Source organism: Pinus tabuliformis, chromosome 6 (assembly GCF_031772625.1).
Source record: "Pinus tabuliformis cultivar Carrire ecotype Pingquan chromosome 6, CPIR1, whole genome shotgun sequence".
Taxonomy (NCBI): Eukaryota; Viridiplantae; Streptophyta; class Pinopsida; order Pinales; family Pinaceae; genus Pinus; species Pinus tabuliformis.
Window position 1 is genome coordinate 1,047,714,077 of NC_142292.1, and position 26,660 is coordinate 1,047,740,736.

General features: G+C 35.6%; 1 protein-coding gene and 1 pseudogene across 1 annotated transcript; both read right to left on the minus strand.

The window, feature by feature from the left end:
- Positions 1 to 6,859: 6,859 nt before the first annotated feature.
- LOC149262570 (uncharacterized) lies at positions 6,860 to 7,546 on the minus strand. The gene has a single exon (XM_089380604.1). It carries the CDS (start codon positions 7,544 to 7,546, stop codon positions 6,860 to 6,862), a length of 687 nt encoding a protein of 228 aa, XP_089236730.1.
- A 298-nt stretch (positions 7,547 to 7,844) lies between these two features.
- LOC149262571 (uncharacterized) lies at positions 7,845 to 26,436 on the minus strand (annotated as a pseudogene).
- Between the last annotated feature and the right edge of the window lie 224 nt (positions 26,437 to 26,660).

Here is a 26,660-nt window from a genome sequence, read left to right on the forward strand (position 1 = left end):
ATAGGTAATTCCAGTCTATATTTAGAAATTGCTTACAGAATGCAAAGTTATAATAATTAATTTGATAAAAAGCCCTTAAAAATAGAATACGAGTAACATTGTTGAGAGCACCCATCGAGCAAACCAACTGCAGAGTAATGCGTAGAGTACCTGCGAGTAAGAACCGCAGTCTCAGAAAACTATCCAAGTAAAAAATCAGCCAATATTCAGAGATTCAAGTAGTGATCCTCCTCCTTTTCCTACAATAGGCATTGGTTAGTAAACACTGAATAAACACTGCTAATAAGCTTCGAAAATAAATGAACAGAAACTAAGACGAAACCCAACTCACCTTCCAAAACTCGATCGGGGTTCTCGCCACCGGCCATGGGATCCGCAAAACATTGATGCCAGCGCTGGATGATGGGAGTAACTGGTTAGACACCACGCTATACCGAACATTGGAGGAAGAAATAGAAATTCCATAGCTTTGTAAACTGAAATTGAATAGGTCATGAAAATTAAGCTACCTCATGCCCTGACTTTGCTCGAAACCTCCATTACGCACAAGAGAGAAAGGTTCGAATCAACCTAAAGTTGCCGAGGGCCAACAAAGTTTGCAGAGATGCAACAGGAAAAAGCCCAAATGAAACCACAGTCGACGAGGCCCAGAAGTTTTGGGTAGATGGCTACACCCGAACTCTTTTCCACTGTCGAATCGCCCTCCAGAAATCCATGGGAGTAGATCGAGCCAAGTGTCGCAAGCAAACCATTGCCTTTGCGAAATACATGCAGCGAGATAGGTGGAGATCGTGCCGTGTGGAACCGACCCGAAAATTTAACAAGGGTCAGGTTGAGGACAATACACCACTCTGGTGCCATGTGAAGAATAAATTTGATTCAATGTAAACCTTAATTCCCATATTGCATAGAGAATAATCAAATCAATTAGCATTAAATTAGAAGGCACCATTAACGATAATGTAACAATTGTCAAGCTCATACATAGTAAACTAATGTTTGCAAATTTTTGTATATAGATATTCTCTTTCCGTAACATGTAAAATGGTTTTCTTTTATTCTTTGGAATTAAATGTTTTGTGGTGTTACACGCATACTGTGGAAAATATTATTTCTGAACCTAAACACATACCAGAAAAATTTTGAAATTCTTATCATCTCGCTAAATGAAGAGATCTAGTCACTCGTAAAAAGTAGGATTAAAATTCAAAAGAGAGTTCCCAACCTTAATTTAATAAAGAAATTTCATGAGCTGGACATAAATCGAAGACCATTTTCATAACCATTAACACTCTAGATCTTTTAGAATACTAATTAGTATTACACTAATCCATGGAGAACTTCGAAGATACCAGGTTGTCTAACTAGACTTCTTGGCAGAAGAAGCCCTCTCGGTGGGCCTCAAGTTAGCATGTAGCATCAAAAGTGATATTTCGAACAAGATCAATGTCGTTGGAGGCATCGAAGAGGTTGCAGCAGAGAGACAAAAGAAGAACATGAACATGAGAATAAAGACATACACGTCGCTGCAAAAATGATAGAAATGTAGCTATTAATAAATTTTTCAGTAAAATAAAACTCCAATAATCAAATTAAAAAAACAAACATCTCATCTATATCTTAATCACAAAATCAAGTTCATTAATGAGTAAATGTCACTTACAAGAGAAATAATTAATCTATTCTCCTAAAGAATATTTATACTAGTATTATCAAATCTCATGATAACAATTTATTATCAAAGACCTATAAGGATTATTTTAGAATGGTCAAGTCATGTTCGAATTCTATAGAAGTTCATACTATCTTATAATATCAACCATAAGAATAAAAATAAAATAAAAAAGTAGTTGAAAGTATTACAAGTTAAAGTAAAATATAGGAAAGAAATAAAGTAATATATATATATAAAAAAAAAAAACATAAATATTAAAGTGATTATTATATATAAATAAATAATGGTTTATAATTAGTAAATTTACAAATTTTTATTTAGGTTTAATACTAATAAACATATTATAATTTTTAATAGATGTTAGTCATTATCTCTCTATATATATATATTATTTTAAATTTATTAATTATATTTAGTTCTTACACATTAATAATCTTTTTCTTATTGACAATTCTTTTTCAATTTCAAAGATTATATATATATATATATATATATATATATATATTAAATTAAGTATATGCTTTGTTAAAATATATTACGGACAATAATTATTAGGTAGATGATGGAGAATGAACATTTAAGATTTATCTCTAAAATAATTATGTCATTTTTTCTTTTTTAATTAAAAAAAATTACTATACTTATAAATTCTTAAGTATATAGTATTGATAACCCATAATAGTGTAACAAAATATATCTATCATTTAAAAATCTCAATAATAATAAAATAAATATATATATATATATATATATATATATATATATATATAATGTTTTAATAATAATAATAACAATTTATTAAAATATATATATTTTTATTTTTAACAAGACAACATCAATCATAAAGTTACTATTTTAATTATTATTATAAATAGATACTTATTATCATTCGACACTTATTTAATTTATAACTTTATATAAAATCAAAATTACAAGTCCTATATTAATTCTTTTATTATAATAATAATATTTTATATATATTTTTCCCAACTTGACATAAATCATAAAGTTTATCTATATATATTATTAATTTTCTAAATTAACATAAATCATAAAGTTAGTATTTCAATCATCGTTATAAATTAACCTATTATCATTTAACGCTGGTTATTTTATAATTTTATATAAATATAAAATGAAAATCATAGGAGCTTTGGTTTAAAAGGATAAAAAATAAATTGATTATACAAATTTAATGGAGAGATACGATACTAACTAACAATTCAATATAAAAGAAATATAAATTTATTTAAAAATAAACTTTTAAATATATAAATAAGATGGTGTTGCAATATGAATGTAATGACGTAATACAAAATCATATATACCTAGAGTTAAAAATTATGATTCTGGTTTAAAAATTATCATAAATTAGAGCGTTAATAACTGCGTTCTTCGCTGAGCCTACAATAATTCACACTGCACCATGGTTCTTACGAAGGTCTTGCTTGATTATCATTTCCTTTATTTCACCGTTTCTTTGTCAAATGCAAATGCCATTATTCAACCATGGTTGTCGGACGGCACTCCTCTCAACATCATGAATGTGAATTTTGACATATTGGCTATGGCATCTTGATTAGTACTTTTTTTTTTTTTTATGGTACTCACTTCCCTCAACCATAGATAAAAATCAGACTTGAATTAAAAAGGAGTTGCAGCTCACACGTGAGTACTGCATCTCGAGACTGCAGTCAAACAAAGAGAACTCTCTTCGTACACTCTACATTCATCAAATGAGCAATTAATCATTAAGTACATTACTAGAACTCAGGAAGTTGCAACCAAACTCCTAAACTCTAGGAACAAATCCTAAACTAAGGAGATACGTTACAACTTATGTAATCATCCATTAATACAAAATAATATTAATTATTTTCAACTCCCCCCCTTAATGGAGAAAGGATTATCTGAACTCCTAGCATCCCTCTAAACAATTCAAACTTTACACGCCCAAGAGGCTTAGTAAAAATATCAGCCATGTTATCACAAGATTTACAATATTCAACACATATCTCTTTTGACTGTTGTTTCTCTTGAACAAAATGAACTTGAGTATCGATATGCTTGGTATTTTTATGAAAGGTTGGATTGTATGGAAGCTTGATGGTACTCTGGTTGTCGATTTTGATAAAGTTGATTCTTTCTTCTCTTCTCCTGCATCGTTGAGAAGTCTTCTCAACCAGATAGCTTCACATGTTGCTGCACACAATGGTTGGTACTCAGCTTCACATGAAGATAAAGCTACAGTGTGCTGCTTTTTCCTGCTCCATGCTATGACCTCGGACCCAATGCTGAATGCGTAACCTGTGATAGATCTTTGATCATCCAAGTTACCTGCCCAATCGGAATCTGAAAACCTGCTAGAATAACATCAGAAGTGTCAGTGTACAAAATGCCATAATTACTAGTACCACTAAGGTACCTCAACACACTTTTTGCTGCGACCCAGTGACTTTCGAGTGGTTTTGACATGAACTTGCTCAACACACTATCATAATATGCCAAATCTGGTCTAATTGTAGTCACATATATCAAACTTCCGACTAGCTGTCTGTACCTGGTAGCATCCACCTCTTTAGTACTATCGTCACTGCTCAACGTTAAGTTCTGCTGTAACGATGTTGCTGCTAATCTGCACTGCTCCATTCTGGACCTTTCCAGCAAGCTTCTGGCATACTTCCTTTGAGCGAGAAAAGTTTGTCTAGAGTCTTTCCATACCTCCAATCCCAAGCAATAATGAAGGTTTCCGAGATCTTTCATCTCAAACACTTGTGACATCTGCTGTTTGATTTCTTTGATCAGATTGTTAGCATTCCATGTTATGATCATATCATCTACATACAAAGAAATCAAAATAATTTGCCTCTGTTTATTAAACTTGGTATGCAAATTTGGATCATTCAAGCTCCTATGAAAGCCATGCTGAACAAAAAATGAGTCAATTTTCTTATAGCACGACCTGGGTGCCTGTTTTAAACCATAAAGTGCCTTTTTCAATTCACACACAAGATGTTCCTGCCCCTTTTTCACAAAACCTTCAGGTTGTACTAAATAAATTTCTTCCTTCAAGTCACCATTCAGAAATGCAGACTTGACATCTAGCTGGTGTAGCTGCCATTTGTGTTTTGTTGCTAAGGAAATTATCATTCTAATGGTGTTTAATTTGGCTACAACAGCAAATGTGTCATCAAAATCTATTCCCTCTTTCTGTGAGTAACCCTTTGCTACCAGTCTAGCTTTAAGTTTCTCTATACTCCCATCTGCATTTATTTTTGGTTTATACAACCATTTGCATCCTATGGGGGTTTTACCTTTAGGCAATTCAACCAAATCCCAAGTATGGTTTCTGTTTATTGATTCTATTTCCTCATACATTGCAGCCCTCCATGCATCAGATTTACTTGTTTCCTCATAATTTGCAGGTTCTACAATGTTTAAAATCTTTGACATTAATGCATAGTCTTTCAATTTAGAAGATAATCGAGTCTTCATACCTGATCTCCTTGGTAGGGGACTTACATCAATTCTGTCTATTTCAGCCTTTTCTGAGCTTGCATCATCATTGATTACATTGTCTGTTACTTCTTCTTCTTGCTTCTCCTCCTGCTCTTCATCTTCCTCACTGTTTTCTTCCAATAGCAATGGAATGTGCCAATCATTGTTAGAGTCATTCTTTTCTTCTTCAACATGTTCATGAAATATGACATCTCTACTTGCAAAAACCTTGTGAGTCACAGGATTAAATAACTTATATGCCTTGAACTGAGTGCCATATCCAACAAATATACATTTCAGGGCTTTAGGATCTAACTTCTTCCTATCTGCCTTAGGTATATGAGCATAAGCTTTTGACCCAAATATTCTTAAGTGACTCACTGCTGGTTTGAATCCAAACAATGCTTCAAAAGGGGTTTTGAAGCCTAGACATCTAGTAGGAATCCTATTCTTTAAATACACAACAGTGTTAATAGCTTCTGCCCAAACACCATTTCATAGACCCTTACCTTGAAGCATGCTCCTTGTGCACTCCACAAGAGTTCTGTTCTTCCGTTCTGCCACTCCATTCTGCTGTGGAGTTTGGGGCACTGTAAACTATTGCACAATAACATGATGCTTGCAGAAATCCATGGACTCTCCCAACCTGTATTCTCCCCCTTGATCTGAGCAGAGAATTTTTATCCTTTTTCCTGTCTGGTTTTCTACCATGGATTTAAACTCTTTAAAATACTGAAAAGGCTTGACTCTTTTTACTCGTAAAGTATATCCATGAAAATCTAGTGCAATCATCTGTAAATAAAAGAAAGTAATATGCTCCTCCTAATGACCTGGTTTGCATAGGTCCACAGATGTCTGTATGCACCAGTTCTAAAATGTCTCTTTCCTTTTTATTAGCATGCAAAGGGAACTCTTCTCTATGCATTTTCCCTAATGCACACCCATCACAATCCAGCTTAACATTACGGAAAACAGGGAGTCCATCAACCATACCTTTTCTCTGAAGTAGGATGAGGTCTTGCAGATTAAGATGGCCGAATCTTTGATGTCAGAGATTTTAGGCTGTCGATCCAGCTACAACCATTCCTTGCTGTGGCATACTCTTCACATCTAGTCTGTACAGGCTCCCCACGCGCACTCCTGTTGCAACTATTTCCATCTAGCTATCCTTAATGACACAGTTAGTCTTAAAGAATTGAACTTGCATGTCCTGATCAGTAATCATTGAGATAGAGACCAAATTTTTCTTAATTCCTGTAACATACAATACATTTTTAAGGTGTCTAATGTCTCCGCTAGGTAATTTTATATGAATGTCACCATATCCTTTGATCTCATGTCCATTATCATCTCCTAAATAGATTTTCGACCCACATGAAGTTTCTTCAAGAAATTCAAACCAATCCTTCTTACCAGTCATATGTGAGGATGCGCCCGAGTCAACATACCATATGTCGTCCTCATCTCCCTTTGAAGCTGAAAGGGCACAGTCGACTATAAACAGTCGAAGTTCGTGGCTATGTTCCTCTTCTTCCTTAACAAAGTAACCCTTATGTTTTCTCTGTTTGTTTCTTCCTTCGTCTGCCTGCCTCTTATAACAATCTTTAATCTGATGACCAGGTTTTCCACAGTAAAAACATTTTTTTTGGGAAAATTATTAGCAGACATACCTTTAAACTGTCTCTTCTAAAAGGTGTTGGCTCCTTTCTGCTGCTGCTGCTGCGGTTGCTGATTCTGCTTCCCTCTACACTGTCTCCTTTTTGCCATTAGAGCAAGGTCATTGCTCTGTGATTTCAAATTTTGTCGTCGCTCTTCTTCCTGTATCAGAATCCCTATCAGCTCTTCAAATGAAGGGGATTTCTCCCTTGCTAACAGCCTTGTGATAAACATCTGGTATTTATCAGTCATTCCGTTCAACGTGATCGTGACCAGATTTGAATCGGAAACTTTCTCTCCGATATTTCCCAATCTGTCCTTTAGGTCTTTGACTCTAGCAATGAATCCAGCAGCAGACTCATTCTCCTCCATCTTCAATGCAAACAGCTTTCCTTTGAGTGACAAGACACGGTTTGTATTCTGCGTCTGGTATAGGTTTTTGATCGTCATCCAAATATCAGTGGCCGATTTCCAATCTCTAATATGTGGGATAACATTGTCCTTGACGGACATCTTCAATATGACCTTTGCTTTTGTCTCCCTTTTATCCCAATCTTGTTCTTGTGTGGCTGATCCTGATCTCAGCTCATTTCCTGTAACGATCGACCATGCATTTTCACTTTCAAGTAAAGTCTGCATCTTGAATTTCCAGTTGATGAAATCTGATCCATCGAGTTTGCCAGACTCATGGAGATACGATTCTATATTGTTATTCATATTGGATTGATAAAATTTCTGATCCTCTGATGAATAAGTCTATCCAATTGTACACTTTCAGGACACACTAAAAAAAATAAAATAAATCACCACATACCAGATCCAATCCTCTGTTTTGCTGAGAAAAAAATTTGTATCTTCAATGAGCCACCACTGGGCAAGTCCAATCTGCTGCCATCGAGTAGATCAGGAACTCCAATGCGCCACCACTGGGCAAATCCGATCTGCTGCAACCGAGTAGATCAGGAACTCCAATGCGCCACCACCGGGAAAATCCGATCTGCTGCAACCGAGTAGATCAGGAACTCCAATGCACCACCACCGGGAAAATCCAATCTGCTGCCACCGAGTAGATCAGGAACTCCAATGCGCCACCACCGAGCAAATCCAATCTGCTGCTACCGAGTAGATTAGGAACTCCAATGCGCCACCTCCGGGCAAATCCGATCTGCTCCAAAATTGGCCCAATTAATGCTTGATTTTCCGCACCAATAGCACTTCCTGGCGTGCTGGCGCGACTATCAGTCTCAAAACCGCGCCAAATGGTGCGATTGTTCCTTAATAAAATGCGCCAACCCTTCGTTCCACTCAAAAATGGCGCGACTGTTCGCGACGAAACCGTGCCAACCCAATTTTCTGCTCAGGGATGATTTATCGTCTGAGACCTGTCTTCAGGTGTTACTGCAGTCCACCTGATTCTACGAATGCTTATGTACACTCCACCGCCACTTCAATTCTGTAATCAATGATGCATCCTAAAAAAAAATTAAGGCTATCCCTACTCTGTGCTCTGATACCAAGAAAAAAATCAGACTTGAATTAAAAAGGAGTTGCAGCTCACAGGTGAGTACTGCACCTGGAGACTACACTCAAACAAAGAGAATTCTCTCTGTACACTCTACATTCATCAAATGAGCAATTACATCATTAAGTACATTACTAGAACTCAGGAAGTTGCAACCAAACTCCTAAATTCTAGGAACAAATCTTAAACTAAGGAGATACGTTACAACTTGTGTAACCATTTCTCCATTAATACATAATAATATTAATTATTTTCAACTACCATACGCAACTGTTGTTATGGTTTATTCTCTTAACAATGAGTTATTCTCTTTCGTGGTATTGACAATATATGAATTGATACTCTACACAGGCCTGGTATGTTGATGGCCCTATCGTATTTCTATCATATGTCTCTTAATTGCAGAGTGAACGAGTGCGATCGATTCGTCCGCACGAACTAAAAAATTCATGTGGCATTATAGCTAAGAAGTCTTGGGCTCCCGAGTACAATTATAGCTCAGTTCAAATTTTTTTTATCTAAAGCTTCACTTTTTCCGAAGAAAAAAACAAATTTTCATTTCAGACAAAGAAAGCTACATTTTTATAGGGTTATATTAGATCATGTTCATCTTAAACTGCAGATGGGTACGACAATTCCTGTCACAGAAGAAAACAAAAAACAGAGGAATTTGCAGGGATCCCCATCCAAGAAAGTACCTATAATAAAATGAGACCAAAATATTAAAAAAAGATGAAAATTAATACTCAAATGATCTCAAACCACAACCTATGCCGACAGAAAACTTTTCAAATAACTTAAAGCCCTGACAGGAGGAGAGACCGGCTTTAGAGAGCGCATCAGCCACGATGATGAAAGCTTCACATGATTAAAGCTTGTGCGATAAAAGCAATATGCGATTCAAAATAATATGCGCTCCACTGAGAAAACGATAACATATACATGATGACATTTTGGCATATTCACTTTAGGTCAAATTTGACATCTTTATACGATATTATTGTGTGACTACCAAAGAAATATATTATATGTCAGAAACAACCCATGTTTGGTACAAAATATTATGCATAAACACAAATTTTAAAGTTATATGTGAATGGCATGGGCAATGAATAATGGACATGCATATTAATGTACTCCGTGAATGTACTAACTGATATAACCCTTCATTGAATTGAATTTTATAATCAGTCTAAACTATCAGATATTGAGAAGTAAAGAAAGAAAGGCAATAATTGGTTAACATTCAATTATAACAAGGTGCCCATTATTATTTACATCGTTGATTCCCTAAATCTTTAGGGTTATGTATTCCAGAATTTGGAATATTTGGAAATTTTGGTACAAGATTGAATTTTGAAGTTTTGGAATTTATTGATGTTTCAAAATATTCTCAAATTTACAATTTGGCTCAATTTGTAACGTGACCAATTTTCTATTTCTAATTACAATGTGAACGTTTGAATTTATAGATCTGTGATCATCTGCATTTTCTGATAAAAATGGCAATGTTTGTATTAAAAGAATAAAACTCACTTGTCAACTCTATGAAAGAGAGTCTAAACTAGGAGTGGCTCTACAGAATGCACATTACACATTAAATAGAAAACATGGTTTTAGGGAAGTTAGAACAACATCCTAAGAAATAGAAACTGATTCCTATCGTGAGGTTACGTGAAACAATTCTACCTATTCTAGGATATTCTCCATTATTTTCAACATTCCCCCTTAATGGAGAATGGGTTCACATATATGCCTAACATCTCCCTAAACATTTGAAACTTAACTTTTCCAAGAGGCTTAGTGAAAATGTCCCCAACATTATCACATGTATTACAATATTCCTGATGAATTTATTTGGATTGCACTTTCTCCCTGACAAAGTGGAATTGAGAATCAATATGTTTGGTGTTTTTGTGAAACATCGGATTATTGGCCAGCTTGATTGAACTCTGATTGTCCCATCTGATTGTTGTTGCGACTGTCTGTTCCTCCCAAACATCCTGGAGAAGTCTCCACAACCAAACTTCCTCACACATGGCTTGATACTCTGCTTCCACTGAAGATAAGAAGATTGTTTTCTGCTTCTTGCTACTCCATGTGATCACCCCGAATCCAAGACTGAATGCATAACATTGCTGCACACATGGCTTGATACTCTGCTTCCACTGAAGACAATGAGACTTTTTTCTGCTTCTTGCTGCTCCATGTGATCACCCTGGATCCAATATTGAATGCATAACCTATTATAGATCTGCGATCATCTACATTTCCTACCCAATCTGAATCTACAAATCCTGCCAATCTAACATCAGAAGAGTCAGTGTAAATAATATGGCAATCTACAGTACCTTGTAGATAGCTCAAAACAGTCTTCGCTACATTCCAGTGGCTTTCAAGTGGCTTAGACATAAGTTGGATTAGCACACTGACTGTATATGCCAAATCAGGTCTAGTGGTGGTTAGCTAGATTAGACTCCCAACCAACTATCTGTAAAGTGTTGCATCTACTACTTTTGAGTCATCCTCACACTTCAATTTGATGTTCAGCTGTAGTGGTACTAGTGCAGGCTTACATTGATCCATTCTAAACTTTTCTAACAGGCCTTTGACATACTTTGATTGAGAAAGAAATGTTTGACCTGAGTCTCTCCAGATCTCAAGACCAAAACAATATCTGAGCTCACCAAGGTGCTTCATCTCAAACATTTGTGACATCTGTTGGTTGATTTCATCAATTACATATGTAGCATCACTTGTAATTATCAAATCATATACATATAATGAAATCAACACTACGCACCCTTGTTCATCTTTCATGGTGTAAAGATTAGGGTCATTCTTACTTCTATTATAGCCAGCTTGTAGAAAAAATGAATCAATTTTCTCATATCACTACCTGGGAGCTTGTTTTGGTCCATAAAGTTCTTTCTTCAATCTACAAACTAAATTTTCTTTTCCTTTCTGGACAAACCCTTCTGGTTGCTCTAGATAAACCTTTTCTTTTAGTTCTCCATTCAAAAATGCAAACTTTACATCTAGTTGGTGCATCATCCAATGTTTCTTAGTAGCTAAAGTGATTAACATTCTGATAGTGTTCAATTTAGCTACAGGGGTGAAGGTTTCCTCATAGTCTATCCCTTCTTTTTGTGTGTACCCCTTTGTAACCAACCTAGCTTTCAGTTTTTCTATAGTTCCATCTGCATTAATTTTCTGTTTATATAACCATTTACAACGTATGGTTTGTTTTCCTCTAGGAAGTTCAACCAATTCCCAAGTGTTATTTCTCATTATTGAATCATATTCTTGTTCCATGGCTATTTTCCATTCACTAGTTTCGTTTGCTTCTTTATAACTAGACAATTCAACCACATTCATCATACTAGTTATAAAAACATTCTCCCTATATCTTGCAGGCATTTGAGATTTCCTACCTGATCTCCTGAGTTGTGGGGTGGTGGTTTTAAACCTTATTTGATCATCATTTGCTTTTTCTTCCTACTATTACTGCTGCTGCAGTTGTTGTTGTTGTTGATGATGTTGTTATTGTTGTTCATCCTCTGCCTTTGCTTGCTGTTGACCCTGATTGTGCTCTGCTTCTTCTTCCTCAAAGTACGGAATGTCCCATCCATCATAGTTCTCATCAGGTTCTTCATTATCTTGCTCATGGAATTTAACATCTCTACTAAAAAATATCTTGTGAGTAGAGGGACTAAATAATCTATATGCTTTATATGACGAACAATACCCTATAAAAGTACATTTGATGGCTTTTGAGTCTAACTTTCTTCTATGTTCCTTTGGTATGTGGGAAAATGCTTTACATACGAATATTATTAAGTGTTTTAATGCAGGTTTATATCCATATAAAGCTTCAAAACGAGTTTTAGACTCAATACTTTTTGTAGGACTCCTATCTTTCAAATAAACTGCAGAATTCACTACTTTAGTGCAAAAACCATTTGAAATATTCTTACCTTTCAACATACTTCTAGCACATTCCACTAGAGTTCTGTTCTTTCTTTCAGTTATTCCATTTTGCTGTGGAGTATGGGGTACTGCGAATTGCTGCAAAATTCCATGATCTTTACAATATCGAATAAGCTCATCCTTCCTATATTCTTATCTGTTTCCCTGTTTGTCTTTTAGTCATATTTTTAAACTTCTTAAAGTAGATCAGAACAGAGAATTCTTATCTGTTTCCCTGTTTGTCTTTCAGTCATATTTTTAAACTTCTTAAAGTATTCAAATGTATGACTCTTCTTACTTAAGAAATACATCCAAGAAAACTTTGTACAGTCATCAATAAAGAGTAGAAAATACAGTGCACCTCCTAATGATTTTGTTTGCATGGGTCCACAAAGGTTTGTGTGCAAAAATTCCAATATATCCCTTTGTTTCTTTTCTACTATAACAGGGAATTCTTCTCTACGCATTTTTCCTAAAGTATAGGCATCACAATCATTATGTACTTATTTTATCATAGGAAGATCTCTTACCATTTCCTTCCTTTGTAATAACAACAAATCATTGTAGTTGATGTGGCCGAATCTCTGATGCCAAAGATCTTCTGTATTCAACCTCACTGTTGTGAATGATCGAACCGGTGCAGGTCTCACATCCAACTTGTACAGTCCTCCTGTTCGGATTCCTGTAGCAATTGTCTTCATAGCATGTGGTATATCTTTAATGTAATAGTTAGATTTTAAAAATTCAACTTTCAAATCTTGATCTGTAATCATAGATATAGAAATCAAGTTCTTTGTTATGCCAGGCACATACATCACATTATAATTTGTTTGATATTACCATTAGGTAGAATGACAAAAATTTTCCGACACACTTTCATTTGATGACTTCTGTCATCACCTAGGTAAATCTGTGTGCCTTCATTGATTTCTTTAAAATCTTCAAGCCAATGCTTATTCCCTGGCATATGTGTTGACGCTCCTGAATCTACATACCAGATGTCTACATCAACATTTTCATCACGATCTGCCATGAACAATCTTAAATTCTACACCTGATCACCATTCGTGAGATGACCTACATGTATTTTCGACCTCTGTTGTTCTTCATGATATTTCTTTTTCCTACACTCCCTCACAATATGACCCAATTTCCTGCAATAAAAACATTTAGTTTCATAGTAGTTTTCATTCAGATGCATACCTTGGGTCAGATTTGGTCGTTTCTGTGAAATTGCTCCGTTTTGCTATTGTGGACTCCCTTTCCCTTTGTAGAAGTTCTTCTTTGCCATCAATGCAAGATCGGCACTCTGGGGCTTCAGAGACGATCTTCTTTATTCTTCCTACATCAGTATACCTGTCAGCTCTTCAAAATGCGGGATCTTCTCTCTTGTATTAATCCCAGTCATGAACATTTGATAACCATCAGTGACACCATTCATTGTAATGGTTACAAGATCTGTATCGTCAACTGTATGACCAATTTCAGATAATTTGGTTTTCAGATCCTTGATCCTTGCTACAAATGAAGCAATTGTTTCATTCTCCTCCATCTTCATGGATATGATCTTACTCTTGAGGAACAGAAGATGATTTGAATTCCTGATCTCGTACAATTCCTTCAGAATTCCCCAGATCTCATTAGCTTGTTTACCTTCTCTAATGTGCAGTATAATGTAGTCTTTCACTAACATCTTTAACATTGTCCTTGCTCTACTTTCTCGTTTCTCCCAATCTGGGACCGATGCCAATCCAGCCGTGGGCCTCGGCTCATCCCCATTCACAATCGTCCAAGCACTCTGCGCTCTTAATAGAGTCTGCATCTTCAACTACCAATTTTCATAATTGGAACCATCGAGCTTGTTATGCTCATTCATGCATGCTTCAAATATATTGTTATTCATTTTCACGATTTAGAAAAAAAAAATCGACAAGTAAAGGATGTTAAATTTACCCCAGATCTGTGACAGAGATAGATCACTACTCTTCAATGTTGTCTGATCTCGCAGCACACCCGCAGATCACCGTGGCTCCCTTCTTAGCCTCCAGACAACCTTCTCTTGTCAGGTACAACCTTGTTATTGGCTTCCCCTCATAGCCACAACCTTGTTGTTGGCTTCCACGATCATCGCAGATATTCTCGTCCTTTCTGCGACATCATCACAGCTGTACATGTCTTTCCTGTGACGAAAAAGTTGAAAGATATGCGCGAAGTTGCTACAGTGCCCTTGTCGCAGAGGTACACTCAGAACCAGTGATGATCTCGGGATCATCGCAGCTATCCTCCTCATAACTGTAATGATCTCGATTCAAAGAACCACCCACCAACCAGCGTATAAGTTTCTTAGCACTGACGCTCTAATACCATGATAAAAATGGAAATGTTTGTATTAAAGGAATAAAACCCACTGGTCAGCTCTACAAAAGAGATTCTAAACCAGGAGAGTCTGGCTCTGCAGAACACTGTACATTGTTCATGCACATTACACATTAAATAGAAAACATGGTTTTAGGGAAGTTAGGACAGCGTCCTAAGAAATAGAAACTAATTCCTTTCCTGAGGTTACGTGAACTCATTCTACCTATTCTAGGATATTCTCCATTATCTTCAACAGTTTTTGAATTCATTGATGTTTCAAAATATTCTGAAATTTACAATCTGGCTCAATTTGTAACGTGATCAATTTATATTTCTAATTACAATGTGAACATTTGACTTTATAACAGGATCTTCCAATCACGTCAATCTAATGGAATTAACTCAGTTTTTGATAGTTAGAGAACACAGTTACAGTGGCAAAAATACACACCAAAACAAAGAGTGGAACATTTGATTCTAGATGAGTATCTATATCTTGACCAAAAACCAAAATAGACACTGGAATATTTGACTCTGCATGACCATCTATATATATATATATATATATATATATATATATATATTTGTCTCTGGTAGTTTTGATGACTCTAGGAGGCGCAACCCCTACGAATATGAGCAAGTGCGTAGTGATGCTGTGAAGGCAGTTGAAGGCAATGCAACTTGAGGCAGTGTTTACTATGGTGGTGAGGCTGAGGTTGTCTGTTCACCCAAGAAATACTTACCTATTATATTCTCCCTTTTAATTATTAAAAAAAAAACCGATTATATCAAAATGTTGTTAGGTCATACATACTTTTCTATTTTTCTAGTGAGTTTCAAACAATTTGTTTTCCTAAATATCATGTAGATATGTATTCAAACTGGTCTTTTGATGTGAAAAACTCTCTACAAAATTCAGTATAGTTTATAAGTTATACATTGTATCAATATGCTTATTCTTATTATGAAAAAACATGATTTTTTGAAAATGTAATACCATATTTCTGGCCCCATAAAATATGAGTTGGTTTTTTTTTGTTCATGCAACAGCTCACATAGTTTGACATGTTTTTGCAGTAACATACACTTCCTAACAAGCTAATAAAGTAAATTGAACATTGAAATTGAATAAAGACAGATTTTAGAGAAACAATTTACATCTAAGTATTATTGTGAATCTTGTTTATGTTATGTTATGTCACTAATAATGTGTTTTCTATGAAGTAATGTGTAAATGTGGTATCGATCTATTGAATCTATAATATTTATGTATGAATTAATTGATTATCTATTTTCGAGAAGATAAATGTTGAATCGACTATGATTTGTGATGAACTGGATAGATCTTCGTGAAGGTAGATCTAGGGTTATTAATTAGTGTGCGAAAATAGATAGATTGTTTCCTTAGGGTCTATGAAGCCTAATCACAGACCTTCCTTAAGCTCTAGAAGCAGTTTTCTTAGAGCTACATTAGCGAGCCCTAGAAGGATATCCATCTTCAAAGGTAGATCTAAGCTATAGGAGCTTAAGACCACTCATCACACTGTGTCTCGATGCAGAAACCTAGTTCTAGCACCCCCAATACTGCTTTGGGTGAGACTAGCCTCCACTATGCACTTTGTTGCCAAAAGGGCGAGCACTTAGGGTTTTTCTAGTTGGCACGAACAACTCTGAACCTTGGTGAGGCCTAGTAATCAAATTTGAACACGTCATAACCCTTCAAAAGGTCTCTTGCATGTCACAGAATTAGGGAGAAAATTTTACTAGTTAAAAAAAAAATAATAAATAAATTGAATTTTTCCATTTAAAAAAAAAATGGAATAATATTATAAAATGTTTTAAGAAGGGTTGTTAAGTTGAAAAGCCACCGATTTTTTTTTTTAATTTCATTTTTATGAAGAAGGGACTTTGGGAATTCCAATTTCCAACTATGAGTGCACTATGGGTCTATTACAAATTACAATGGTTGAACTTGTGAATAGGGTTGAACACCAAATGGTGAAGTTTGAAGTTTCAACCCTTGGGCCTTATAATTTATCCTTTACAAAGATTCAAATTTAAGAAGGAAAATTCTCAAAAGAACCTATGCTCAGACACAAATTGATCACATGCACGCTCACAAAATGAGAATACACAGTGAGAAAGCTAGTACATATAAAGTCACAGGTCACTTGGTCTTCTCAAAATTTCCTGAGCAATCAACCACAACACTATTGTGTGCAATAGCCAAGAAGAACTTGGATCTCAGTTAATTTGTGCATGTGAAGACCTCTGCTTGGATCGAAACAACAACACAACAAGGAATACGAGGAAAAGAGTTTGACACAAAAAAATCGTAGGGGTTTTATATGAATCGAGTAGGGTAAAGGAATGGACAATGGACATGAAATTTTATTATAGAAGGAATGATCAATCATTAGATATGAATTTTGTTGATAAAAACAAAGAGCCATATCACTACCATGCAGAACATATTCCGAAGCTTTTAACAGGTTGCAAAGCCAGGGAGTCACAGATTGTTTAGGGAATTTTTTCTTTGACAAAGAATTATGATAGAGCATCTCCGAGGCTTCGAATTGTCTCGACTCACCGAGTCACCACTGGCCAGGCTACCATAGTGGTTAGTAGGTTACCCATTACCCCATCTTATTTTTTTCATTCCCCCAGAAAGAGCATTCTCCCAACTTCCAGGCTGCAGCCTATAGACTGCCACACCGGCATGGGAATTAGAACTTGGGAAGTTGGAATGATGAGAAGTTAGAAGGAAGCCGAGAACTATTGAGGAGGAGGTCTTCGGTTATTAACACAACAACTTCACTTTTGTAGTCGGTAAGCAGAAGAATGAGGTCTGGTTTTCGTTGTGAGTCATCAAGTTATCAAGTTACATAATACATGGAGGTGCTAGCTTGCGAGGTGGTATTGGTAGTGGTGAATGGGTTGTGGTCATTACCAAGTGGTGGCTCTAGTGAGTGGTAGTAGTGACTTGATAGGGGCTCTGGTGAGTGGTATTGGTGAGTTGGTGACTCGGTAAAGTTGTTTTCCAAGTAAGAGGTTGTTGAAGCATTAAATAAGATTGATTAATGGTAAGGGAGTTGGAGCACAGAAGTGGTTGAGTTGGATCCAACAACCATAATGGCATTGACATGCTTAATGACTGATTTTGTGTGAAGGATTTCCTTTTTTCATCTCGTTGGAGAAGAACTGCAGTTTGGCAAAAAACCATCTTTGCAGTGAAAGTGAAAGAGCTTTTGTTGCACATTCATACTCAAGTCAAGAGTCGGTCTCTTCTTCAATCGAAAACAAGAACCAGGTATGCTGCAGCATCAAACTCTATCATTTTTATAGAGAAGGAATCAGATAGGTCGAATAGGAACTAAATAAATTGTGCAAATTTCATTGATAGGAACTGAATAAATGGCATGAATTTCATCGTTAGGAACAGGGGTACTATTGGGCGAAATGTTGGCTTTAAAATTGGATATACATTTTAAGGTGTTGTGAGTCTTTGATCACCTTAGCTGCTTACTTTGATGCTACTAATTATGTGCTAGTACTTACTGTGCATAGATTCCACCAGTGCCCAATATGATCCATTGCTCTCTTCAGGAGCCTAATCCTCCATAGATGCCCAATATGACCCACTGCCCTCTTGAGATAATTGACCCTCCACGGACCACAAGTTCTCAAATTTCTTCATTGAAAAGGTCATTTTGTATATGATCTAGTTCTACATCGTTCAACTCCTAGTGGCAGTCAGTACATTCTTCTTTATAGAAGCTGAAAATCCTTCTCCATGGCCTGAAACTGTCATGTAGCTCCCGCACTCTCTCGGGTTGAGGTCTAGGAGGACTGCTGAATTTAACTATCATGCCAAAGTTGACTGATTCAATGTTAGTGGAGTTGGACTTTGCCATTTTCTCAATGTTTGTTAAGCACTCTCCCACTAAATCTGTACTCAAAGAAGCATATAAGAGTCCGTAAACTGACCGATCATTCTTTCTATAATATGAAATAAACCCACCCTGAATTTTCTGCATATCACTGTACTTTCCAATAACCCAACTCACGAAAATCGTAGAACTTAAAAATATGTTTCACAAAAGATGAACAATAGATTATTAGAGCATTGAATGGCTATATATCATGGGGTTTTCCATGTTATAAATTATGAAAATGTACATGCTGACTCCCATTGTCACACAATTTTTCATTCATTGTGTTTCAGGAACTAACCCACTTAACAAGTCCTACAAACTAGAAAGGCCAAGTACCTCAAAAATTCTTCCAAATGAGCTCCAAATTATATTAGTATGTTATGATCTCCAAATTATTCAATATGGATACCACACTATTCATTATTTACTGTTATTCACACACACCTAGTCAAAATGTCCCCACAAAGAGGGAAGACCAACCAAGCACAGAGATTCATCTTCAAACAATGAATTACCACACTATTCATTTTTTGATATACGAGAGACTTCATGTGTAGGTTACTACTAACTAGGTTTATTATAAAAAATAATCCTCTAACGTGCAAGATATAATGGTGAATCAGAAAGCACTTTTGTACTTTTTAACAAATCTCGGTCTTCCCTACAGATAAGGAGTCAGGACTCACCGAGTCACCACTTCTTATTTTAGACTAGCATGAACCGTTATGCATGTGTCTAGATTCAATGTACATACCATTCTCCTAGTCTATGGAGGAGGTAGAGAGGGGACCATTGAAAGTGTGAATATTATTGTTTTCAGTGCAGTAGGTTATTATTTTCCATGTTGCAGAGTTGAAACTCAGATTTATGTGTGTGTTTACTGTGTGTTCTCGTTAGCCTTTTCTAGCAACATGTGTAGCAGAATTTGTATTTATGTTACAACAATTTTTATGGAAGGTTAATATTTTGATTTTCTAGGGTTAGGATTTATATTTATGTGCAGATATAATCACCATGGTATAGATATTTATCATTATCAAGGTTCAAGGTTAACTCAAGAAGGTGAGCTTCATAAAACTTTTGTTTGAAAAATTGGAGTTAAAAATGAAAAGTTCTTCCAATCGAGTTATGGTTGAAAAATTGAAGATGACAGAATGTCAGACCACCCACAAACTTTTAGTTTCCCTTAAGACATTAGTAAGAGATTGGGGCCATGTTAAAATCCTAGATAATTTTGATGATACTATATCCCGGTCATGATAACTAAACCACATAAAACAACTTATGTTCTACATTTGACCCTTTGAGGGAAACTTTTCTTGTGATGCTAGAGCTATTCAAGTCAATTGCAATACTTGCCTTTAAGTTAAAGAATTCTTCCTGGGATAAAATAAAATAAAATAACCCTAAAGAATTCCTTGCAAATTCTGAATCATTACATTCAAGGAAACAAGGCCCGGGTATACCTTTAGTTATACTCACGTTTTAAGATATTTGGTATAAACCATTGGCTGATTTTGTTTATAATTAGTGTGTAGACTAGAAATGTAATAGGAATACTATATAGAGCTCTCGTTGTTGTGCAAATGTATGGGGCAAGGAATTCCAATTACAAACGAAGACATAAATCCAAAAATAGAAAGTGAGTATCTGAATTTTTTATTGTATTGATAATAACTAGTATACTAAAGGAATCATTATATTCAAGGAAATAAGGCCCTGTTATAGCTTGTACTCACATTTATAGAGATTTGGTGTTAGACCTTTTACCAACAAATGTGTAGGGTAATTTTGGAAAAGGATCAGGGATGTACAGAGCAAAGTTGTTCAACTTTGGTAGAAAATGGCAAGACAAATTGTGAGAGTTAGAAGATACAAGCATTGCACCTCGTATCATGGTAGTTCAATGAGGGCATGGGTCGAGGTAAAAGTGCGTATTTTAGTTTACCCATCATCCTCATTCACTATCCAAGTTGTAAAACATTGACATTTCACTTCTCTATGTGCAAAAACTCTAAGCTACCCAGTTGGTAGGTAAGTAATTCTAAGTATGCACTACAAAATTCCTCGACATTGAACATTCATACACATTTCACATTCTAACATACAAAACATATGACCATAACTTTGAAAACTTGTTACAACTTAGCAATTAGGACACTAGACAGTGGACACTATCTTTTGTTGTTTGAACACTACCATTAATGTAGTCAATTCCACATTGTATGTGTCTTTTATAAGTCGTATTAGTGCAACCTGAAAAATCCCCACCTGCTCCATTGTGCGAGATAATAAGTGGTCTTCCTATAATGGATGATAAATTTCTCCTTTTGTGGGCAATGTGGATCCGTTTGTTAAATGGATTTCTGAAGCTAGAGCGATGTTTGGATGTCTTCTAGAATCATACGATTCAGAGTTCATAGTACAAGCATCAATGCAAAGTTTCTCTTTGGTTTTCTATATTTTGTGGTGAGTCGAGATACTTAGGGCATCTGTTTGGAAATTTTTGGTTTTTTTGTAGATTTTAAATATGAGCTTTTGTGAAAATTTGGGTCTATCCATTTTGTGGGTCTTGGACAACATTTTAAATCAATGGGCATGATAATTTATAAAACATATAAGCAAAAAAATGATGGATCCGATTGGGCATAGCAAATTATTACCTCTTATGTCGTTACAAATAAATTTATTACCACATTATCTACTAAAATATCAGTGTTGTCTAGGGATTGTAAATATTGTGTGACTGGATCATAGTTAAAATTATAACTCATAACATATGCATCTTTGGAAAAATAATAAGAATAAACTTCCAACCTTTCCTTATGAGCATTAAGAAGCCAAATGCAATAAAATATTTGGAATTCTAGTCTTATCTTCTTTACGAAATACACATATGGAAAAGAGATATAGTCCAAGATAATAAGATCACTCACACACTCCCATTTAAGAAGTCCCACAAAGGAGGAAGACTAACCAACCAAACATGTTCATCTTCAACCAATTTAGCATTTTGTTAGTTTACTATTCACTGTTATTCACACACACCGAGTCAAAATGTCCCACAAGGAGGAAGACAAGCAAGCACACAAATTCATCTTCAACCAATGAACATTCTGTTAGATCAATGAGCATGTCTATGAATGAGCATTTTGTTAGCAAGAGATCCATATTCATCAAACCAATCCACATTATGTTAGGAAGAAGGTCACAACATCATGTTAGTTGGATGGTCACTACCTCTGTGTACACCACCATTATAGAAACATTGACATAATATGTACTGCAAATAGAAACAATGGCATAATGTGTGTTGTTTACACCACCATTGAAATAATATTATAGAAACATTGGAATATATGTGTTGTTTACAACACCATTGACATAATAATATAGAAACATTGGCATAATGTATGTTGTTTACACCAACATTCACATAATTATTAATATGTGCTTCTGAGACCTAAAAAATTTGCTTCTCTCGACACAATAACAAAAAATACCCCCACCAAGGTGTCTGCAGAACCTTTCTTCTCTTGACTCAATAACAAAAGTAAGTAAATGCATGTCTGTAAACATGCATACCATTAATAGTGCAGAGATAAAGCTCAAAGGATCGCATTATAAACTCTCCATGAAACTACTTCTCTAAACCTAATATGTGGCCACCATATTGCAAATATGAAAGAGGAGTCACTACCTTCATCTTCCATTTCAGTGCACTCAGTAAAATAAGCTCCCTCTTTGGACCTCATTGTAGCATACCTATGCATGATCTCTGGATCAAAGGACATAACATAAGCCCTCAACTTACATGGTTTAGCCCCTATCTAACCAAAAACTATAGGATTGAAATCTTGACCTTCAGGATTTGCTGCACCAGCCATTGCAGCAACAGTTGCCGCAATTGATGCACCACCTTGTACAACTGAATTATCTTGCCAATTTCCACCTTCTACTTCTGGGTGGGTGTAATTCAACTACTCAACATCATTTTCTTCATTTGATACAAAAGGAAGAATCACATGCTCTTCTCTAGCTGGAAGTGTTTGTCAACACTTGTCAAGAAGTATCCATACATGATGGATATTGCATAAACGTGCCCCCCTCACAACTTACTAATTTCAGCAATAGTATTTGAGTCTGACACTATATTGTGATTTCCCATAACAAGAGACAGGTGCTCCTTTATCATCTCAACAACCTCTATGGAATGGAAAACTTCAATTTTTATGTCAGGATATAAAGGAATCATTGTCTATAATGGTAAAGAGAAAGGAAATCTACTTCAAAATTAGCATTCTAAAGTTGAAATTATGGTTGCAACCCGTATAATACAAGATTTTTGTTTCTTGTTTAAGGCTTCTCCTTTGGGGCCTCAACATCTCGATCAGCGACAAGCCTCTCTAGCTACTAATCAATTGCAAGAGGGATAAAGTGAGGATGACTCTTCAGAATCTGAGACAAAAATTGACCACTTGGAGATTCCAAATCAAGGGGAGCAATACAGTTAGAGATTTTTTCTTCGTTTGCATCAGCTCTAGCACACAAATTTCTTTTCCTAGTGTTAAAAACTGCTCCATATATTGGCCTTCCTCTGTGAGTTAAAACCAAAGGACAACTATGAAAACATAGGGCTAACATAAGCATGCTTCACAGTGAATTTAAACAATAAAATCGAAACAACATTAGAAACCAAATGAAGATATTTGCAGAAACATTAGTAGTAATGAAAACATTACCCAGGGCCTGCACTAAATGAGAAAGTAGCAAAGAAAGTGATACTAGGAGAATCAGCCCAGGAAAACCAAAGAACACATGCAGTACAAAATAATTTCCTTCAAATAAGGAGATTTTATTTCTAAAATAAAATAAACCCTACCTGCAACAAGAAGATAGGAGCAACCAACTTTATGTTTCAAATGTCTTTCGTTACCCTTAAATTGGTTCACTATTAGCAATATTAGATTTATTTTCAGTTAGTAATGGAGAATGTGTATGGGCATCCGTTATGATGCATACACTCCTCTCAGTATCCATTGGATAAATTTCTTCTGTTTTTCCATTTATTTCCTTTCGTCTATGTATGATTATTTCCAACAGTGTTCCTCTATTGTCAATGGAACTAAGGAGAATATTTCTAGAAATTAGCAACACTTAATTTGAATATGGTTGCACATAATTACTTAAGAGTTGTTATTCTAAAAATGGAGTACCACCCTCAATAAGTAAACAAAGAAGGGAATATTTGTTTAATGCTTCAACATATGTTGCCATTTTTCATGATCTACCCTGGGCACAGTTACTTCTCTACGAAAACTTGCAGATCATGAAAATCTCCTCAACAGTGTTAAAATTAGATCCACAAAAACTTATTATTGATAACATTATTTGACCGCAACATCTCCTAAACCACACAACATATCATCAAACGGTGAATGAGATGTGAAGTACTCTAGTCTAGATATAAGGAATCAGTTTTAACGACTGGAATGATGAATATTTTTCTTTTCTTCATTTAATTTGATTCAGTGAGATTCAAGTATCGGCCATGACTTCACACTTTAATAGTTCCATGTTTGCCTTGGCTTAAAATAACTTCACCATCCATGATTGTAACATGGCACTATTTCGGGAACCTAGGGCATGCTCTAGATCACCTCTAGAAGCAGGCACCTTATGGAACAATAAGGTCTTGGAAGCTCCTTATGGAGCAAATCAATTATTTCCAGCTACACCAAAAATTCAATAGAGCTAGGCTAGATCTACAGTCATGGTTGTATTAGGTGAGTGTTTGGAAAATGAATTAGGGACGAAATTGTGGGAAGGCATTGAAGTCTCCAAAGAAAATATGTTTTATGTTATAATAAAACGAAGATTTATTTTTAGCATTTTTTGGGTTTTTCAAGGCTCCAAAAATTTTAATAGTAAGGCATGTATTCCTTACAACCTCATATTTATCATTCAACCATATTCATATAATGAGCTTGGCTTAAGTGCATTGTAGATGAACGAAATTTTTAATAAAATTGTAGCAACTCAGTAATTTGATTGCCTTAATCAACTTACTTTCTAAAGTTACAACCTTTCTGAAGCTACAAGCTTGCCAATGAGGGTTGCATATTACAATACAAATGCCAAGCCTATGACAAGAGATTATTCTTATTCTTATTCTTGAGAAATGAATCAAATCAGAAATAAATTTCAGTGAAATAAAATTGCATAAGCAATGCATCCTCATCAAAATCCTTGTAGACATGACCTACATTGGAGAATGCGAGACTTGATTAGAGCATCCTATCCACTATTTTCGATGGAAACAAATACAAGTGAGCCTCCTCACAAGCAAATGCCATAGAACTCTATAATACAACCTGCCATGGGATGCTCTAGCCTCTCATATTGAAGAATAGAACCCCAATTCAGATCACAGAATTTTGGAACAAGGATATCATAGTTGAACCTCTGGAATGCTTGAAGGCAATGACATGAGGATCTCCTTGTGAACTTGGTTACAGTTTCTTCATCTTAAACCTGGTAGTCTTCAATATGTAAGTGAGCTCCAATTTTCTTCTCGTGTTAAGCTCTTAGTGGCTGCAGCTGAAATTACTAGGCATAAAAGGTAAATTTGGGATTTATTCATTTTGTTTGCATTGGTTGATACTTCTCTACACTTATTCCGTACGAGCAAAGTATCATCCCATGCCAATCTTAAAAAAATATCTAGCATATAAGTGTCATTAAGTTAAGGGATAAGATAGACATTCCTCACCATCTCTCAAAGGGCAGGAACTGAGGGTAGTGCAGAAAATATCTCAGTAGGTGACACATTTCTATGGTTCTCCTATGATATCATCTTCCATTACAACTTCTGTCAACTTGCATTTTAAAGCATCCTGCTGCAGTTTAGATCCTACTGACTTCAACCCCTTCAGGGAGGTGGTTTGATTGAAGAGGTTGATTACTGACAATTTTGATAAAGGAGGCATCTTCTGCTGAGGAAGTAGCTTATGGAAGTCCTCTCACAGGAGGGGCACTTCAAAATCTTCCTTCTTGTGAGTCACAACATTGTCGGCTACAGCAATGTGAGCTCCTGGCTCCATGTGATTTGTTGAGAAGCTTCTCTGGTCAGGAAAATTGGGATACAGTGTTACATACCCTCGTAAATACATGACATCAATTAAGAATTTCTTCCAAGATGATTGCCATCCATTGGTTCTAGAATGAGGTATCTACACAAGATTCTTCTTTGCATCCTTTGTAAATCTCATGTTCATGTACTTGTAAAACTCCCTCCACTTTCATGGGAAAAATAGAGAGCCCCAGCTGCATGGAAACTGATGTAAATATGGTGTGTTTGGATGCACTGCCTTGAAGACTTGGGTTGCATTCCACTTGGGTCTTTCCTTAACTACTTCAATTACCCTTGGAGTGTATAGGGCAATGGCATTGAGCTCAGGGAAAGAAACTTGTGGATCATAGTCGTAAGCCAACAGGGCATATTTGAGCCACATATAGTAGAACAGAGAAACCTCAATATCATCTTCAAGGAGTAGACCAAAATCATCATCAGAGGATTGATACCAACTTTCACTAACATCCCTTATGAGACCCCCTTGAATAATCCTACGTCTCAAAATTTTCTCACCATGGGGCCAAATGAAACTATCCACTGTCTTCAGGGTCTCTGCATCCACAACACTGTCCATATTGAATGTCAAAACAACATCATCTCCAACATAATAGGCTTCAGTTAATGAATCCAAAAGCCTCTTCAGTGATGTAGGTCTATTCTGGGTGACTATATTCACTGATATTCTCATCCTATTCCATTCTGCACAACCTCAAAAATAGAGAAACAAATTAGTATTGGTTTTAACCAAAAATAACAAAATCATTAATCAATTATCCAGACTTTAGCAAAATGTTTCAACTATTTCAATATGAAAATATTTCATAGCTTCAAAGATCTTCATCATGTATACTTGACAATTTTATATCAATTTGATAGTCTTTGTAAACTTGAATTCACATTAAGAATAATTTC